This window comes from Apostichopus japonicus, chromosome 15 (genome assembly GCF_037975245.1).
Source record: "Apostichopus japonicus isolate 1M-3 chromosome 15, ASM3797524v1, whole genome shotgun sequence".
Taxonomy (NCBI): Eukaryota; Metazoa; Echinodermata; class Holothuroidea; order Aspidochirotida; family Stichopodidae; genus Apostichopus; species Apostichopus japonicus.
Genome location: NC_092575.1, coordinates 12,114,690 through 12,132,453, shown reverse-complemented (window position 1 = coordinate 12,132,453; position 17,764 = coordinate 12,114,690). Strand labels below are relative to the sequence as shown.

Below are 17,764 nucleotides of genomic sequence, written 5' to 3'. Positions count from 1 at the left end.
AATGTAACTTATAGTGTAGCTTATACACATGCATGGAAACCGTTGTTTATTGCCAATGCCCCCCCCCACCCTACTCCTCCCCCATCTCCCACCCCTCCCCCAATAATTACCAAAAAATTGTTTAACCCTATTTCCTACTTTCCGTTCCATGTATAGTGGCAACCCTCAATGACATACGATTCTTGTTTATCTCATCTTTTCTCAAGAAATCGAGCTTGGGATCTAAATCACATCTGTAAAACCTGCAGAAAAGCAGCAATATATAGTTCGTAAAATGTTTTGAAGTTTTAACAATTATGGTACCTTTGGGGATTCGCTTTGGCTGGTTTTGTTTAACTGCGTGGCTGCATCGCTACTCACCTATGCGTGGCTCTGCGCAATATCAGCGCTACGCATGGCTAACTTGTGCATAATTGATAAATGTGATATGTAAATAAAAGATACGGAGTCTTCATAGGAGAACTCGAGAAGACGGAAAAAAATTTCCTTGAGATAAATAGAATGAGTTTGTAACTTCTGTAGATATATATCGGATAACCCTCACATGCCATTAGCAGGCTGAGGCAGCAGCGTAAAAACCGGCCTTGCGGAACAAGAGAGGAACGCGATATACAGAGAATGTCATTAAAAAGTCATATTCGAACGGTTACCCTAATAATTCGCAACGGGACTGACAGTTTTAATTTCATTGTGTAAACACACTCACACCAGATGGATAAACTGAACTTTTAAGAACGACGGTGCGCCTGTTATTAATATATCACTACAGCGCAAAAGATTCTCCATATGTATATGTGTATGTAAATATATATATATAGGCCTATATATATATATATATTTATACATATATATTTATATATATTAATATATATATATATATATAATTATATATATATATAATTATATACTATATATATATATAAATATTATTATATATATATATATATATATATATAATAATTATACCAATTAAACTTATGTCACGTTATCCTCTTTTATTTTCTCGGTAACAGCGTGACCTGTATTGAAAAATGCAGTGCCCCAGGGGCGTCTCTCCTTTGTATTTTTTCTTATACTTTATACAAGTACATGTCCATAAATTATAGTGCATGTTAGTAATGCAATGGTTTACCCCTCACCCAAAGAACCCTAAATATCGTAAGGAAATGCCCTCCCTAGCTATTCACTGCTGTACAGGGAAAACTATTTATACCACTTAACAGTGCCAATAATTACAGAGACCAACTAACCTGTAATAACTACAGAACCATATTACACTGCACTTGTGGTAATCTGAAATATGCAGTGTAAATGGTAATGTAGTTACTACAGTAGTGTATATAGTGTACTGCATGGCTAGATTATACAGTATGTTGGTTTGGTTTGTTGAGAAAACAAAGATTGTCAACTAAATGAAGACATTCATAGTCCATATGAAAGTATACTTGCTGGACATAGGACCAACTGAAGTTTGTGGTGTATCATAATGAAGTAATGAAACAAAACCAGAGAGAACCTCTTAGGAGTGTTATCTCAGTGGTTAACGCCGGTACCTTCCAATCATAAGGTCCCCGGTTCGAGTCACTCCAAGATTAATGTATGTTGTCCAGTTACAGAGTTGTTGACAATTCATAATCATGGACGTTAAATATGAATGTAAGAGACTGACTTCGGTCAGCTTGCGGCTTTGATAAGCCAATGAGGCTTCTTTGCGAGTTCCATGCTTGCAGGAGGATCTAAAATACATACATACATACATTCATACATACAACCTGAGACCAAAAACAAACGAAAGATTGGATCTTCTGCAATAATGCCCTGAAGTACCTTTCTACCGCTATTCTATACACTGCTCTAAATTTTGACGTTTATTTGCACAAAGAATATGGATTGAAAAAAAAATGTTTTTGTGTTCCCACAGAATATGGCACTTTTTACCATTTTTTTTTTTTGTTTTTGTATTGACTTAACATGATTCGAAAGGACCATATGCAATGTATAAACCAATTAACTCCTTTTTTTTTTAGTTTGATTTTGTCGTGCAAAAATACGGATATTTGGTACTTTTTCTAAATTATTCAGTTTTGAGACCCTTAAAGAATATAGTCGTGACTTTGGCACTCAATGTACTTTGATGTGTGTGTGTGTGATTGTGTGATTGTCTGTTTGTTCATGTTACAATTTCAGAGAATCTCAATTTACTTCTGATTAAGTTTTAATTTTAACCGACAAAGAAAATATCAGTTGCCTGTAATTATTTCATATCCACAACAAACATTTAAAACTTCACATATATTCTCTTCGAAATACTAAATTTGTGTCTGTATACATTCATCCACGACGTAAGCACGGATGTTTTCCCAGAGCACATAAATGTACATTTTTACAATTCTTATTTCATGAAGTAGACCTTTGTCTCACATTTGTGATTTCTGACCCACAGTGATCAATGATGTAACATGTGTGCCTTTATACAATTTTTAAGGTCAAAATCAAAATATTTTTTATCTGTTTATGACATCATTTTAATCATTAATCATGGTTTGATTTATTAATTTTCAGTTGTATGTTATATTTGAGAGACTATTAAATGCTTTCAAAGTGCTAAAATAGCCAATTTCGTTTATAGGCCCAACTTCGTACCCCCCCACCCCGACCTCAACCATGCGTATCCACATTCCACCTTCTCCCCCTTTTTTTATACCATTTATCTAAAGCTTGGATTTTCTCCCTTGTTTGCTTTCCCTGTCGGTTTTAGTGTCCAGAGCGGAAATCTGTGACTCGACACAGGCCAGCTTGCCAAATTCATATTCAGCTAACTACGAGAACAACCAATACCACATGCACAGCCATTACTCACACAGTGATCCTGGCATACCGTCTCCGGAGAACTCAAGCCCGGAAAATATGTTAGAATCGGACTCGAATGAAGGCTCACCGAGCACAACGCCGGTCCCATCGCAAGGTCTTGGGCAGGGCACAACCGGCCCAACCACCCCTCTCACAGACAATGGACAAGATGAGGTTGACAAAACCAAAGAAATCAAGAGTAAGTACACCCCTTCCCCCCCCCCCCCTCCCACCTAACCCCTTTTTGTTTTTTACGTGTGAAGAAGGTTTGTGAGATATTAATAAAGAATAAAGGGTTCGTAAGTTTTTTGTTTTTTTTTCGCTTGTACTTGATTGAAATATGCATAACCCAGTTATCATTGTGCATAAAGCCCATTGACTTCTAAAGTGTACAGTGTATAACATCATACATACCCTAACCAAATGTTTTGAAGTTTCTGCACAGTTTTGGTATACGAGGATGCAAATTGGTTTTCTGCTATTGATGTTGATTGTTGAGCAGGGGTGGGTGGGACCACCCCCCTTTTCCCACTTTCCATCGTCAATCGGAAGGGGAGGGGGGGTGACGATGTCTCATTAATATTATTTGTAAGTTTGTAACTGTTGTTGCTTTATTTGGACATAGAAATATCGATAAATATTTGTTGGAATTTCAATAAAATATGCAATAATTCAAAGATCTGCATAATAGATTTGGGGAAAACTGAAAATATGCTAATATTGAAGTCAGTATGATATCATCCCAACGTTGAAATCGACGTTTCGCTTTGGTTTTGAAGATTATAGTGTATATGATAAAATAACACTATTGCAATGGAACATTCGTCTCTTACTGCCTTGGCATTGAAAGTGGAGGTCCAAAAAGGAACTGCATGAAAATCATTGAATACACATATATTACTTCGAAAATTTATTTTAATAAAATTCTCAAATGGGAGAGGGATATCTCAACCTCAACTGGAGGGTCGCCAAGATGATGAAGACAAAGCTAAAAAAAATTGCATACTTTATTTCGATATTGGCAAATCATGTTTCCGTGCTCTTTTCAGCTTTCATGTGATTTCTACTAATGTGCCTGCATGGGCGACAACCCTTTTTTTTCAGAATTAATGTTCATGGAATCGTTAATAAATCACAATTATCGATCTTTTTTAGAGCCAAATAAACATATCTTTCAGTGAAGCAGAAAATATATATATAAATAAATTTTAAAAAATGTTTTTTTTTTCAAAATATTTTGAATACTATATATTCTTGGTACGTACGGTACGTTATGTTAAATTACATATATTTGAAATTTATATAGAAATCACAAGAATCGAAAGAAATGAAGATTATCTGTTTTTTTTTCGAATGGCATTTTTTTTTTCCATCTCATAAGCTGATAGACTTAGTACTAATAAATACAATTTTCCGAAGTTTCCGACGTCATCCGAAGTTTTCGAAATTTGCAATAGACTACTAAAATATTGATATACATGACATATTTTTAAACTAAATGATAAAAAACATGTACATTGAAATAATGTATCTTCTTCCTTTTGTTGTTTGACCTCAACAAGGAGAGGAATCTGAAACGCCGGGCAAAGATACGGAGAGTGGAACAACACCACCAGGATCCACGCCGGTATCTGGTGCGAAGCGAAGAGGACCCCGAACTACTATTAAAGCCAAACAACTGGAAACATTAAAAGCAGCCTTTGCCGCCACACCTAAACCTACCCGACACATACGGGAACAACTTGCCCAAGAGACGGGTTTAAATATGAGGGTCATACAGGTAAGAATCACCTCAATCATAATATCTTATATAAGTCAAACTTCTGATACCTACCCAAATCATTGTCTATACTATAGACTTCTGTTTATAGTATAGACTTATGTCTATAGTATAGAAGTCTGTCTATACTATAGACTTCTGTCTGTATTATAGACTTATGTCTATAGTAAAGACTTATGTCTATAGTATAGACTTCATAGATCAAGGTATAGACTCTATACCTTCATCTCCCTCGTTTTCTCCCCAATGATATGCGCGATTGTAGATGAAACAATATACATGAAATGAAACATCGCCGAAACAAAACCGACACACTGCATGTGCAAACACACAACTATATCTTTGGGTAGGCCTATTTGTCGAAGATATCAAAATGTTTGAACTTTTGTAGCTAACACTGACTTCGTTTTGAAATATTTTTCATTGTTTTGAAAAGCTAATATTATGAAGGTGTTTGTTGATGGGGGGGGGGGGTGGTGTTACCAAGGCGGAGAGGGAAGAGGGTAAGGAATAAGGGAGAAGGTTAAAAGGAGAAGGGACACTTTTTTGTCGTTTTAATTAAGTTATAAGCTTGTATCTGTACATTTCATTAACTTCATTGTAACAAGAGGCTTTACCATACCTCTCCATCTACACGTTGCCCCCCCCCCTCCCTCCAACACCCGTTTACATCAACAAAACTTATCATAATACTACTAATTTCGGATAAAAGTAGCAAAGTCCTCAAGTTGAATTTGTTGCCGCATGACTATAGCTTTTCCATTAGACACACTGGTATCATTACATTCCTTTAACATTTACATATATATATATATATATATATATATATATATATATATATATATATATACTACTCTCCGTAGCCCATTAGTCTGTATTTTCTCCTTCTTTCTACAAGGTAAAAATAAAGAAGAAATTCATTACTCTTCTGTTTTGCACGAACACACCTTTTTAAAAGCAGCGTTCTTTGTGAAAACTAACAAGAAGGCGTCCATCGCTTTTTTTGGTCGGACAAAATAGAAAAAGGAAAACAACAAAAAGTCAGTACTCTTTTACGAACTATTTCGATTTTGGATTCAAAGAAAAATTGACAAAGTGGACACCTTGAGTCTATCAGTATAATTGAACAAACACAAACGAAGATCATTTTTGCCACCTCCGTCAATATTCCCCGGTTACCAAGTGTCAGCCTAGCTGCTCTACTGTACATTACTTTGAAACGTTAGGCTGACTTTCGCATTCATCGTTTTAGACTCCATTAAAGCCCTGTTAGCTTTACACCTTTAAATTTCTCTCGTCATGATTCAGTGAAGCTTAAAGGTGTTAAACTGGAAAAGTTCACACCCTCGCGAAAATGACAGAATGTCGTGAATTTCTTCTGCTTCTTCTTCTTCTTCTTCATCATCTTTTTTCTCCTTCTTCTTCTTGTTCATTCTCGAACTTGCATTTTTTTTGTCAAGCAACGAACCCAACAGAATCATCAGTCAGCGACGATTTTTTTTTGCCATTCACTACCGACACAAATTCGTCACTAACTGTCGCTAGTAGAGCCGTGTAACAAGAAAGAAAGACAACAAAAAAAAGGAAGGAAAAAACATAAATAAAAAATAATTTGAAAAGTGAAAGACATTGCGCGCGCACACCCATACATACATACATGCATACACAGGATAATAAATAACTCAAAAAATGCTTCATTGGGCTTGCTGACTTTTGTGTTGATAATTAACGAAATGAAAATTACCAAAAGATAGACGTTAAATGAAAACATATAAGAAGACCAAACTGGAGGTGCGGCAGTGAATCGCTCAATAATAAAGCTGCCATTTTTTTTTTTAACTTTTTTTTTTTTAGGCATGGCTTGGTTTTATATCGGTTAAGACTGGTTATCACTTTGCTGATATACAGGGCGCTCACAACGAAATAGCGTACGTAAGAAGCTTATGTCAATACAGTAGAACGTCCGTTACAAATTTATTCCAGGACTCTTGTAAGGGGACAATATAGTGAAGGGGTAAAGGATAATCACTTCAAAACCATGAAATTTCGGTAAAAGACACCCTCCATAGGCATGATAAAATATGACAACAATATCAAAAGAATTCGTGCACAGGCAAATCAGAAGGTGTTCGCGACAATCATTATGTGAATACCATGGTAGATGCAAAACAGTAAAAAAATATATATAAACTTAAAAATATTTATACAACGAATGTATTGAACGTGTACGGCGTTGTTACATGAATGTAACGTTCGGGAACATAATGCATGGCATACTTGACATCGCAACTTCACTGCGAAAGAGGAAGAAACATAAAGAAACGATTGGTTCAGTATTTATAACTAATTAAGTTCGGTAATCTCTGACACCCCCTTAACCCCCCCCTCACCCCCCCCCCCCCCACAAAAAGAAAGATTGGAAACGGGTTTTGAAAAAGGATATTTTGTTGTTCGGTTTTAATTCCGTTTCCCTGTAGAGCGGCCTTCCTTCAAAAAAATCAGTGGTTCGCAATTTCGGAAGGTTGGGAAGAATAATTTAAGATCATGGAAAATATTTGAATATTTGGCTTCATAAACAGTCTCACTGGTTTACATTAACGATGTAAAAATGTCTGATTCTATTAGCTGTTATGACTTCTTAAGTTCTGATGCGGCGAGATTTTATACGTTATACATGAATGTCTAGCCAAGAAAATGGAAAAAATTATACATTGATTTTTTTATAGTCTGGTATGAGATGGATTGATCCTGACAGTCTGTCAAGTATCCCTTCTTCCGTGCCAGTGGCGGATCAAGAGTTCCTGTAACGGGAGGGGTGTGGGGAGGGGGGGGGGGGGTTCGTATCAGTATAGATAGGTACTGATATTGCTACCGAGCTAAGATCATAAGACATATATCTGTGAACTGTACGTAGCGAGTGTGCTAAATATTCCTCTATATGTAGACCTTGATTTGAAAAAGAAAAGAAAACTTTTGCAGTTACTCTTTTTAGTATGTACCCAAAGCAGTTTCAAAATGGAGGGCTCGGTCCCCGCCTTCCCTCCACCCCCCCCCCCCTACCCCTTCATTAATCTGCTCCTGGGTGTATCTTACATCTTGAACCACAAGAATACTCTCCTTCTGGGCCAGGGATTGTTTGGGTCAAACCCGATTGATGTAATCTGTTCGTTTTGAATTCTCTCGAATTCCACGAAGATCTATAGTACAAAGTCCTCCTTCCCCTGCAGATTAAATAGCGACCAGTTGATATGATCACATGACACTTTTACCGATGCCTCTGTGTATAGATCCTGAATGGTTTCATTAGCTTCAAAGCCTAAATGATTCTTCAATAATGTTCATGCCAAACCATTGTCTGCTACCTACAGCATTGTGACCAGCGGTCACTCTGACGAAACGGACAGGGGAAGACACCAAACGGCCCCTCTGGTTTCTATCCCTTTCTTTCATTTCATTCATAATATACCCAACCAAATGATGCCGCAAGCTCATTCTATCCAAGGCTATAGACTTAGGTCTCGTTTTAACAAGATTACAATACAGCTATCGAGTGGGTAGTTGAATCCATGAAATGGTATTGAGTGGACGGCTTTGTTAGTTATCAAGTTAAAGCTGCCTTTGTCAATTGAGCCATTGTCGGACCGTCAAACCTCCTTAGATGTGATGAGCCGAAATCTATCAAAAGCTCAAAAGGTAAAACCTCCCTCTATTTACTGCTCTGTCAAAAGGAAGATAATCGGTCATTATACAGGAGAAACATTTCGGCTGGCTCCCGAAGAGTCCTAATTGGTAACAAATACATGGACTCTGTATAGACGAAGTCTGCATGGACTTTTTTTGAACACAGACGCAACGTATAGTCGAACGGCGACTATACGTTGGTCATGTATTGTTCGCGTTCAAAATGACGGAACTCGGAAGCTAGTTGTGTCAGTCGCATCCATGATCCTGATATACCGATAGCGTGACATCATTAATGGAACACGGCTTTGTGCAATCGGTTTATATTGAAATGCCAATGTCGCATGCCATTGACAATTAAACCATAACGATCCCATTTTATTGGCCTATGCCTGCCTTACTTTAATGAATTATGAAACTTAGAATGTTTCCAATATTTCCCTATGTCCTCCTCTAATTGACCACTGGCCCGGGACTTTCCCCAGACGACCCCACCTCCCCCCCCCCCCCCCCACTGGTCAGCCCTTTTCAAGTAGGAGTTTATTGGGTTAAACATCACTGAACAGGAGAAAGTCTAAACCTTTCCTGTACATGAAATGATTTATTAAAATTTATAGCAAAATGTAAACCAAGAAATGAATGGAATTTGTAACAAAACTGTAGAAATTTGTATATGTTTTCATACAATTCTACAGACTTTTTTAAGTAGCCGGAGTTCAATCTGTGTTTGGGGGGGGGGGGGCTGGTGGTTCTCAAATTTCAAATTGGGAATTGGGCCATATATGAGGGTACAAACCACATAGTTGCCCTGACGAATTTCGTACCAAATGGATGCTGTGTGCATTCCGTACCAAAATATTCTAGTAATGTAATGGGGGGGGGGTCAACAAAAAGACACCTTTTAATTAAAATTTTATTTAATTGTTCAACATTTTATTTAACAATAACAATGGAAACTATTTAATAACAAAACAAGTGAAAAGTAATTTGTTACCAACTGATGGACACGTCGCGTTGATGGTTAAGTGGACGCTATCGAAATTTGCATTAAACTGGTGGGTGAAGCACATGGCCCACTGGGCCCCTCCTCCCCCGGCTTGAAAAGTATTAAAAGTTTAGTACTGTATAGTTTGACTGAATCTGTGGACTTTTTATTTTGAGTTGTGCCGTACTATAAGTATATTTGCAAAGACTTACCAGAAATTGAATTTAAAGGCAAAAAAAAAAGAAGAAAAAAACCCCGCTTCTTTTAAGTTTATTTGTAGCTCTGGATGGGCTAGACACGAACCCTGTAATAGGAGATGTATAATGGGGGGGGGGGGGGGGAACAAATGTGGACTGCCATAAGTTAAATTTATAACAACACATTTATGGCAGGAAAAATTTATGCTTAAAAGATGTTAACACACAAATTGACAAGTGAAAGATTTTTCATTTGATGACACCTTTATCGATTATCTTAAACTGTTCGTTATCTTGTCATCATTCTGTTATTAAAGGAATTTTAACCAATGGAGAAGGGGGCAAAAAAGAGCATTATTCACGCTTGCGTTCACCTTTTCAAGATTCAGAGGTTGCAACCTTCAATAATGTGGGACCCTTCGGGACCACTTAAGGGTAATAACGATCTTCTTTATCTTCATTACCCCCATCCAACAGATACTTAGATACTGTAGACAGACGCTATTGGACTTGTTAGAAGTGGGTATTAATTATCGATCACCGCGTAGCTCGCGTTGGACCGATCAATGTTTAGAAAAGGGGGTTGACAATTATTGAACGTGCGGTAAAACGTCATTCACAAAGAGAGAATTCCATGAAAAGAGTTAACGAAATAGATTTTGTGTTTGGTTAACTCGAGTGCGTTATGTTTGTATGTTTTGTGTATGCGTGTGTGTGTGTGTGTTTGTATATCAATGAACATCTAGCATGGATTTGACTGGTTAGTTTATGTAAGGCTTGTGGGCATCTACTTGAGAGATAACTCGTGCCCACAACTGACGTAACGTTCTAACAACAGCCTTGTGTGTCTGTGGTATTCAGTGAACACATTTAGATCATTATGAATATATGTATATATATATATATATATATATACACACACACCTCAACTCCATTGTCAATCGGAAGAAACGTTCAGTGGGGGTATTATTATTTTAAATTCTGTCGGGGAAGAATTGGTCCACTCCCTGTGTTTAGAGCTAATAGTAGACCTAAGTTATAATCTTAGTAGCCTATATCTTCGTCTTGTGGACTTTCCACATTACCCCCCCCCCCCCACCCCTCCTACATCTGAATCGGCTTCACTGGGAACCTAGGGCCACATCGCCTCCATGAAAGTTCCGAAAACATGTACTACAAGCATTTGTCGTCTTTTCCTGTTCTTTTTTTTTCGCGAAAGTTGTTATTACAAAATATTCGAAAATAATTCAATAAATCACCTTCCAAAAATATGTTTGGTTTTATTGCAAATTTAATTTATTAAACCGTCAATTTTTACAATCTCCAAATTCTGTGATTACATTTCCAAAACTTCAGAGCAACTTGCTAGCTCTTATCTTTTTCTTTATACTTCTTTTTTTCCCCACTTTTTTTATTTTTGCGGCAATATGGTAAACTTCTGACCCGTGACTTCAAAATATGCCTTCAGTGTGAATCACATTCTTTGACCCATATGGTCCCGCGTTCAAAGTACAGAGGGGTAGCCATATGAATCAAAGGACCCCCTTGAGGGCCCTCCCACACAGCTATAACTTTTCCACAACAACTTGTTTACAATTGTGAGTAATCGAATGGGAATTGACCAACAACGTATTACATTCTAAACAATGGTTTCTTTTTTATTTTAGTGATTATTATATATATTGTGACAAGAGAGTGTGAGTGCATCGGTGGGAGGGGGGGGGGGGGGGGATGAAACGTTTTGCTGTCTTCAAGAAATTTGGCAAATAAATGTTCAACCAGATGGTGAAGCATATCTTGCGACTTGGAAATACTTTTTTTTTTTTGGGGGGGGGGGGTGGTGCACATAGTTTAATCAAAGGTAATGCAGGCATATAACTATATATTTTGTGTTCAATTTTAAAACACAGAAATATCCAGATTTTCTTAAATTTTCCAAGAAATATATACGTATGAAGGTCGAAAAATAGAGTCGTATCTATTGACTTTACAACCTGCTAATCGTTTTTGAACTAACTGAAAATTTCTACTTGACTGTCAAGGTCTTGAAATATTTTTTATTCCTTCCTTCTTTTTTTTTTTAAATATATATATATTGCTCATAACGTAGGCTAATATAAAGTATGACCTCTTGCGAATAAGAGGTCATCCATTGAAGATGAATAGGCCTATGTGCATATATACACCACCTTTAATATATATATATATATATATGGCCTATATATATGGCCTATATATATGGCCTATATATGGCCTATATATGGCATATATATATATTTATATATATATATATATCTATATATTTATAAATATATATATATATATATATATATATATATATATATATATATATATATATATATATATATATATATATGAGATACAAATATCTCATATTATATGTTATATATAGGCCTATCTCATATTAATGTTTGTTGGGTGATCAAATTTTAATCGAGAGGCTTTTCTGATAATTATTTTACCAAACTGTAGGGGGTCTGTGAACTAATCGAAGAGGAGGCAACCAATTTTCTTTTCATTTCATTAAGATCTTACCAATAAAGACGTTAAACCTCCCCTGTTGTTGAAATTGATAACCTTTGTTTTAATCGAAAAATAATTGTCGAGCTTATGTAGGCATCTTTCACGCAAATAAATATTAGAAAATTATATAGTTGTGCTATAATAGAAGCATATTTAAGCGACGTCATTATGTATACTTAAGTTATAATTTGAGACTGAATTTGGTTATCAAGCTTCTTTCGATTGATTTAACACAGACATTGGCAGAGGTTAATGCTAGAAATGTATTTGATAACATGGTTCATAGTATAGTTGTTCAACAAATGCATTATCAGTAATGAAAGGAAATAGACAATTCTGTAATTTTACATTTTATCGAAGCTATTGAAGACCACTCAAGAAAGAAACATACAACAACAAAAATCAATTTTCACCGATTGCGAATACGGGTTAAATGATGTTAAAGCACAAACTCACACACAGAAGTATTAATTAGTCTGAATTATTCTGTTCACGGTCCCCGGAGAGGTTAACGATACTTGTAAGGATATAGGCATTTATATATAGCATCATTGTGCACTGGTATAGTATAGCTCCACAGAAGAATACTATACATATCTGTATAGACTCTTCATGACCCCGTATACAGTTGACAAAATAGTAAAGCCCTTCATATGACCTCTGAACTTTTAAAAAGGGGTTAGATGGAAATACTGTTGTTGTTGTTTCATTTTGTTTGTCTTTTTTTAGACTTTTATTGGTGCAGATGGGGTGAGGGTGTGTGTGGGGGGGGGGGTGATCACACTTATCAGACGAAATATATAAATTGTGGATAATTATAATTATTCGCTTCACCTTTATAAGAATATAATTGGACAAAATCTCTCCACATGGCCTGTATGTTACTGTTGCAGTTGTATATGGTCTAGCCTATACTCACAATCTATAGGTCTTGCATTGTCGTTGTAACCTATTTAAAGACAGACTAGCATGCATCGACTAATCTGTCTGATGCACAGCTGGGAGGGCGGGTATAAGTCAAATACAAGGGTTTTAAATTTGGCAAAGACAAACCCTGTTTTTTAACTTGGAGTAAATATATAGGGCTGCGGACTGTCTTAAAAAGTACCACACAGCAACGGAAATATAGTGTCTTAAGTTATTGCAAATAGATGTTATTGATGGGCTGTCAAACATAAGTTCCAGTGATTTCTTTCTTTCTTCGTATATATTTATTTCGGTGGATTTTAGAAAGGGAATCGGTTTGAGATATGTTTATACATCTCGTTAGAAACCTTTCGCTTGGTATAGCTTCGTCAAAGTGGTCGTGCTGCGCGCGTTGCCATAACTGATTCGAACACCCGTCGTGATAACAAGACGGGGTTGTGGGACCCGCGGTATTATACAGGTGAACTATATATATATATATATATATATATATATACATATATATATATACATATATATATATACATTATATCCATATATATACCGTATATATATATAATATATATATATATATATATATATGTACAGATATGGATATAAAGCCCGCGTTGCATGAAATGGACGACTAAAGGACTTACGAGAGGGGGGTGGATCAATTGGATTGGGAACCGGGGGAGGGGGATATGAGATGAAGACTCATGTGTTTCCCTGATTTAGCAAGATATGCTTAAATAAGTAAGAAAAAATAAGACTTCTGCAAAGGGTGGCCAGACACTTCTGTTCTGATCAATTCGTGTAACATTCATACATAATCGAATACCCTTTGAGTATGGTGCCATTAGGTTGTAGTAAAGTCAAGTGAAAATGAATCAGTAACCTGTGTATGTATATATGGTGCGCACAGTTTCTGACCCTCTGATAATGTAAGACATTAACGTCGAGTGCTCAACTGTACACTGAGACTGAATCTCTCAGTCGGGGTTAAAATTGCCTCGAAGGTGCAAGTGGAAAAGTTGACTGCAATATGAGTAAACGTGACCATTACTTCACTCTCTAGCATATTTGTGTGACAATATTTCTGACCAGTAAAATCTTGTAATCTGGCTATGATATTGGAATTCATTTTTCACCGCCAAAGTATAGTAATAATATCTCTTATCGCATGACTTATAACTATTGTACATCGCATAGCTTATATTATTGTACGTGATAAAGTCACGCGTGTGAAGTTTCCATCTGTTCAAATAAGTATCAAACAGACCATTACTTTAGCCCTATGAAAACTTTCTGTACCAAAAAACACAGAATTGAAAACTGAAAAATACTTGGAAATAATAACATTGCGAGCGTGTTGAGCATAAGTAGCGGATTTTTGGCCTCAGTGGGATTAACATTTATTCTAAAAAAAAGCAAACAAAACAACCAAACATAAAGACCGAAATTGTCCAGTTTTTCGAATATGGCTTCTCTATCTCTATTCAGATTACAGTTTAGCCTACTTTCGTATTAGAATTGTCCAAATACCTACCATAATTTCACTTACTTCCCTTTTCTGATTTTTTTATATAAACGTTTTACCATCTATATTTATCGAAGAGCCTAGCATACAGCTTTTATATCAGTATGGGCATTTGATAGCGCCACTAATAGCCCGATATGGGGGGTCTCCGAACAAGCTGTTTCGCCTACCGCTTGGCCTGTACAGCCTCCCCGCCAGTACGGTCGCGTTCCAGCAAACAACCGCACTGGCTCGGTACCTTTTCAAGTAGCATTCGATTGCAGCTTTGTGCCATATTTAATATCACAAGACGGTAGTGTAGAATTATTTCTATGGCATACTTTCCCTCCGACCGCCAACTGAAATATTTGGACACGCAAGGGAGCCCCCACAGTTTGTGTGTCTATACGCACTGCGATGCATTACCGATGGCCAATTTGGTCATGGGGTGCGCTGAGAGAGCTACAGTGAAACAACGCTATGACGATCACAACAGAAACACAAGATAATAATATATATATCTATATATATATTTTTTTTTTTGGTCAACAAAATTTGTTCTTAAATATGAGGACAGATCGTTTTTCGCTCTATGAACAATTGGAAATTAAACGATATATGACAGATTGCTTATAACTTGCAATATTTTCTTATTTTATAGGTCATTTATATACTTCCGCTATAATAGACTTCACGCTGTAATGGCTTCTGGGATTAGCGGTACCTATATTAAATTTGATGGCTCTCAAAATTGTAACAAGACGCCTCTCAACCATGTGGGTCTAATGTCGAAAATAGTATGTGGTTGCCACCCCGCGTAACATTCTAAGGCTATGAAATGAATGTAAACACAATGGGCAGATTGTCAGGAAGTATACACGTACATTGAACTGCATATATACGCATACATCAATCATAGAACATGTTGTGCTTTAGACGTCTATACCGTGTCAAGAAAATGTAGGGACGTCTGAACGTGTAACTATTGTGTTACTCAGACGAGGTATTTGAACTTAAAGGAGAACACTCGTGTGCAACCATCTGGCATAAATTAAGTATCGTGCCGATCCTAGCCCAATCCACACACACACACCATGCCCCGCCCTCGGCACCTCTCCGTCCGGGAAGGAATTAAAAGTTAGAAAAGGAAGATTTCACGAAACCTATGGAATAATGAGGTATTAACCAGTTTCATCATATTGTACCATTTGACTGAAAGTTTCGAGACTGGTAAAGTTGCCAAAACTATTTTTTGTTTTTGAAAAGAAGAGGAGGGGGATGGGGGCTTTTTCTTTCAACGAGTCATGCATGTTAATGCATGCACCGGAGAAGCAAAAAAAAATGAGGAAAATCAAGCCATGCATTAAGTCCTGGTTTTTCGCGGCCAATTTGTGTTGTAATATTCTTGGCGTTATGCATGTACCACATGACCATTCAGTTATGCATCAAGTCATCGAGTGGGCTTTCTTCAATGAAAGTTTAGACAGTTGACAGAGTATTTAGGTCAACGTAGTATGAAGAAAGACAAACTTTTTGTCGTTGTTAAAAGTGTACTTTTTTGGTATTTCTTGTAAATCTGTCAAGCATTCGTCACTTGTCCGTTGGATACTGACTAGGGTCTGATATTCCTCTCTCATCAAATGACAAACGATACGAATCAATTTTCGACCAGAACAAAATATATATATATATATATATATATATATATATATATATATATATATATATATATATATATATATATATATATATATATAAATATATATATATATATATGCATGTATATATATATATATATATATATATATATATATATATATATATATATATATATGTATATATGTAGATATATATATGTATGTATGCATGTATATATATATATATATATATATATATAAATATATATATATATATATATATACATGCATACATACATATATATATCTACATATATACATACATATATATATATATATACATGCATACATATATATATATATATATATGTGTGTATGTGTGCGTGTGTGCCTTATTTCTATATGTAGGCTATCATACAAGCGTTACTATACATATATGGTAAACTGTGTTGTCATGCTTTGTGTTCTTTTGTACGGTAGTGTGTATAATCCGTCCTCAATGGCGATCTTTGTCAAAATTTGTCAACTTCAAGGTCATTTCCATAGACGAAAATATTTTATCTTCTGTTATCCGTTATTGTTTGGAGGTTCCTTATGTCTTTATAGCTGGTACAAAGAGAGAAAAAAAAATGGCTTTCAAAACTAGGACAGTGTACTTTTTAAGACAACAGGTTCGCACTAGGGTATAAATTTTCAATAACAATATTAATTCCATTGATAGGCCAGTGATATATCGACATACTGCGCTCATTTTTTTGTTGGGTACAAGGGCGTAGGAACCGGGGGGGCTGGGGGGCGCCAGCCCCCCCCCCCCAGTGAAAAATGTGGAGGGGCGGAAGTATCATTCCGCCCCCCCCCCCCCCGTTTCGCAAGTCAGAAAACCCCTTTTTCATTTCCAAATGAGAAAAAAAATCTCATTTGGAGCACCAAATTGCATCTAAGGCCCAGTGAAAATCCAAAATTAAGTTTACAAAATGGAGTGGGTGTTGAAGTGTGCTATATTGCACCAAATTGCATCTGAGGCTACCTTGAAATGCAAAAAATTCCAAAGGGGAGGGGGACACCCCTCCCCTTAAACCCCTCCCCCAAGGCCGGCCATCAGTGTTCAGCCCCCCCCCCACTCAAAAGTACCTTCCTACGCCACTGGTTGGGTATAATCGCTATAGTCTTTAACAACAACAAAACATATAGGAAAGTGATACAATCAGCCAGACTGAATCGTTCACTGTTGGTTACCCCCAAATATATTCAGTCGAGAATAAAGAACTATAAGCGATAGCTATTTATATATATGTATACCACAGTGCACATGCCTGACAGTGCATGTATGTGCGATCTTTTAATACTGTCGTTATACCGTAGCATTAGGTTGAGTACATTTGTAATGTCTTATAAATAATTGAAGCAAATTCTTTAGGCCTATACTCATGTAGTTTCATCCATCCGGATAAATTTGGACATATACAGTTGTGTCCAACTTTCTTAAACACATTTGGAGACCTAGTCAAGACTTCGAGAGACTATTGGGATTTCCGTCATGGGGATGGATATTACTTTTAGGGGGACCGAAGAGCTGGGGTGATTGGTGAAATGAGGGGACATGATGTGAGTCAATCGGGGGGGGGGGGGTTGTTGTTGTCCACCTGGTGACCCGCGGCTGCCCCC

The 17,764-nt window shown here is 36.6% G+C and overlaps 1 protein-coding gene across 1 annotated transcript in view; it reads left to right on the top strand.

Annotated features, from left to right (window-relative positions):
* LOC139981026 (LIM/homeobox protein Lhx1-like) overlaps positions 1 to 17,764 on the top strand; it is a 61,753-nt gene that overhangs the window by 26,400 nt on the left and 17,589 nt on the right. The window contains exons 3-4 of the mRNA XM_071993133.1: positions 2,759 to 3,049; positions 4,413 to 4,630. Of these exons, the coding sequence (XP_071849234.1) occupies positions 2,759 to 3,049; positions 4,413 to 4,630 (509 nt within the window). The remainder of the gene's footprint in view (positions 1 to 2,758; positions 3,050 to 4,412; positions 4,631 to 17,764) is intronic.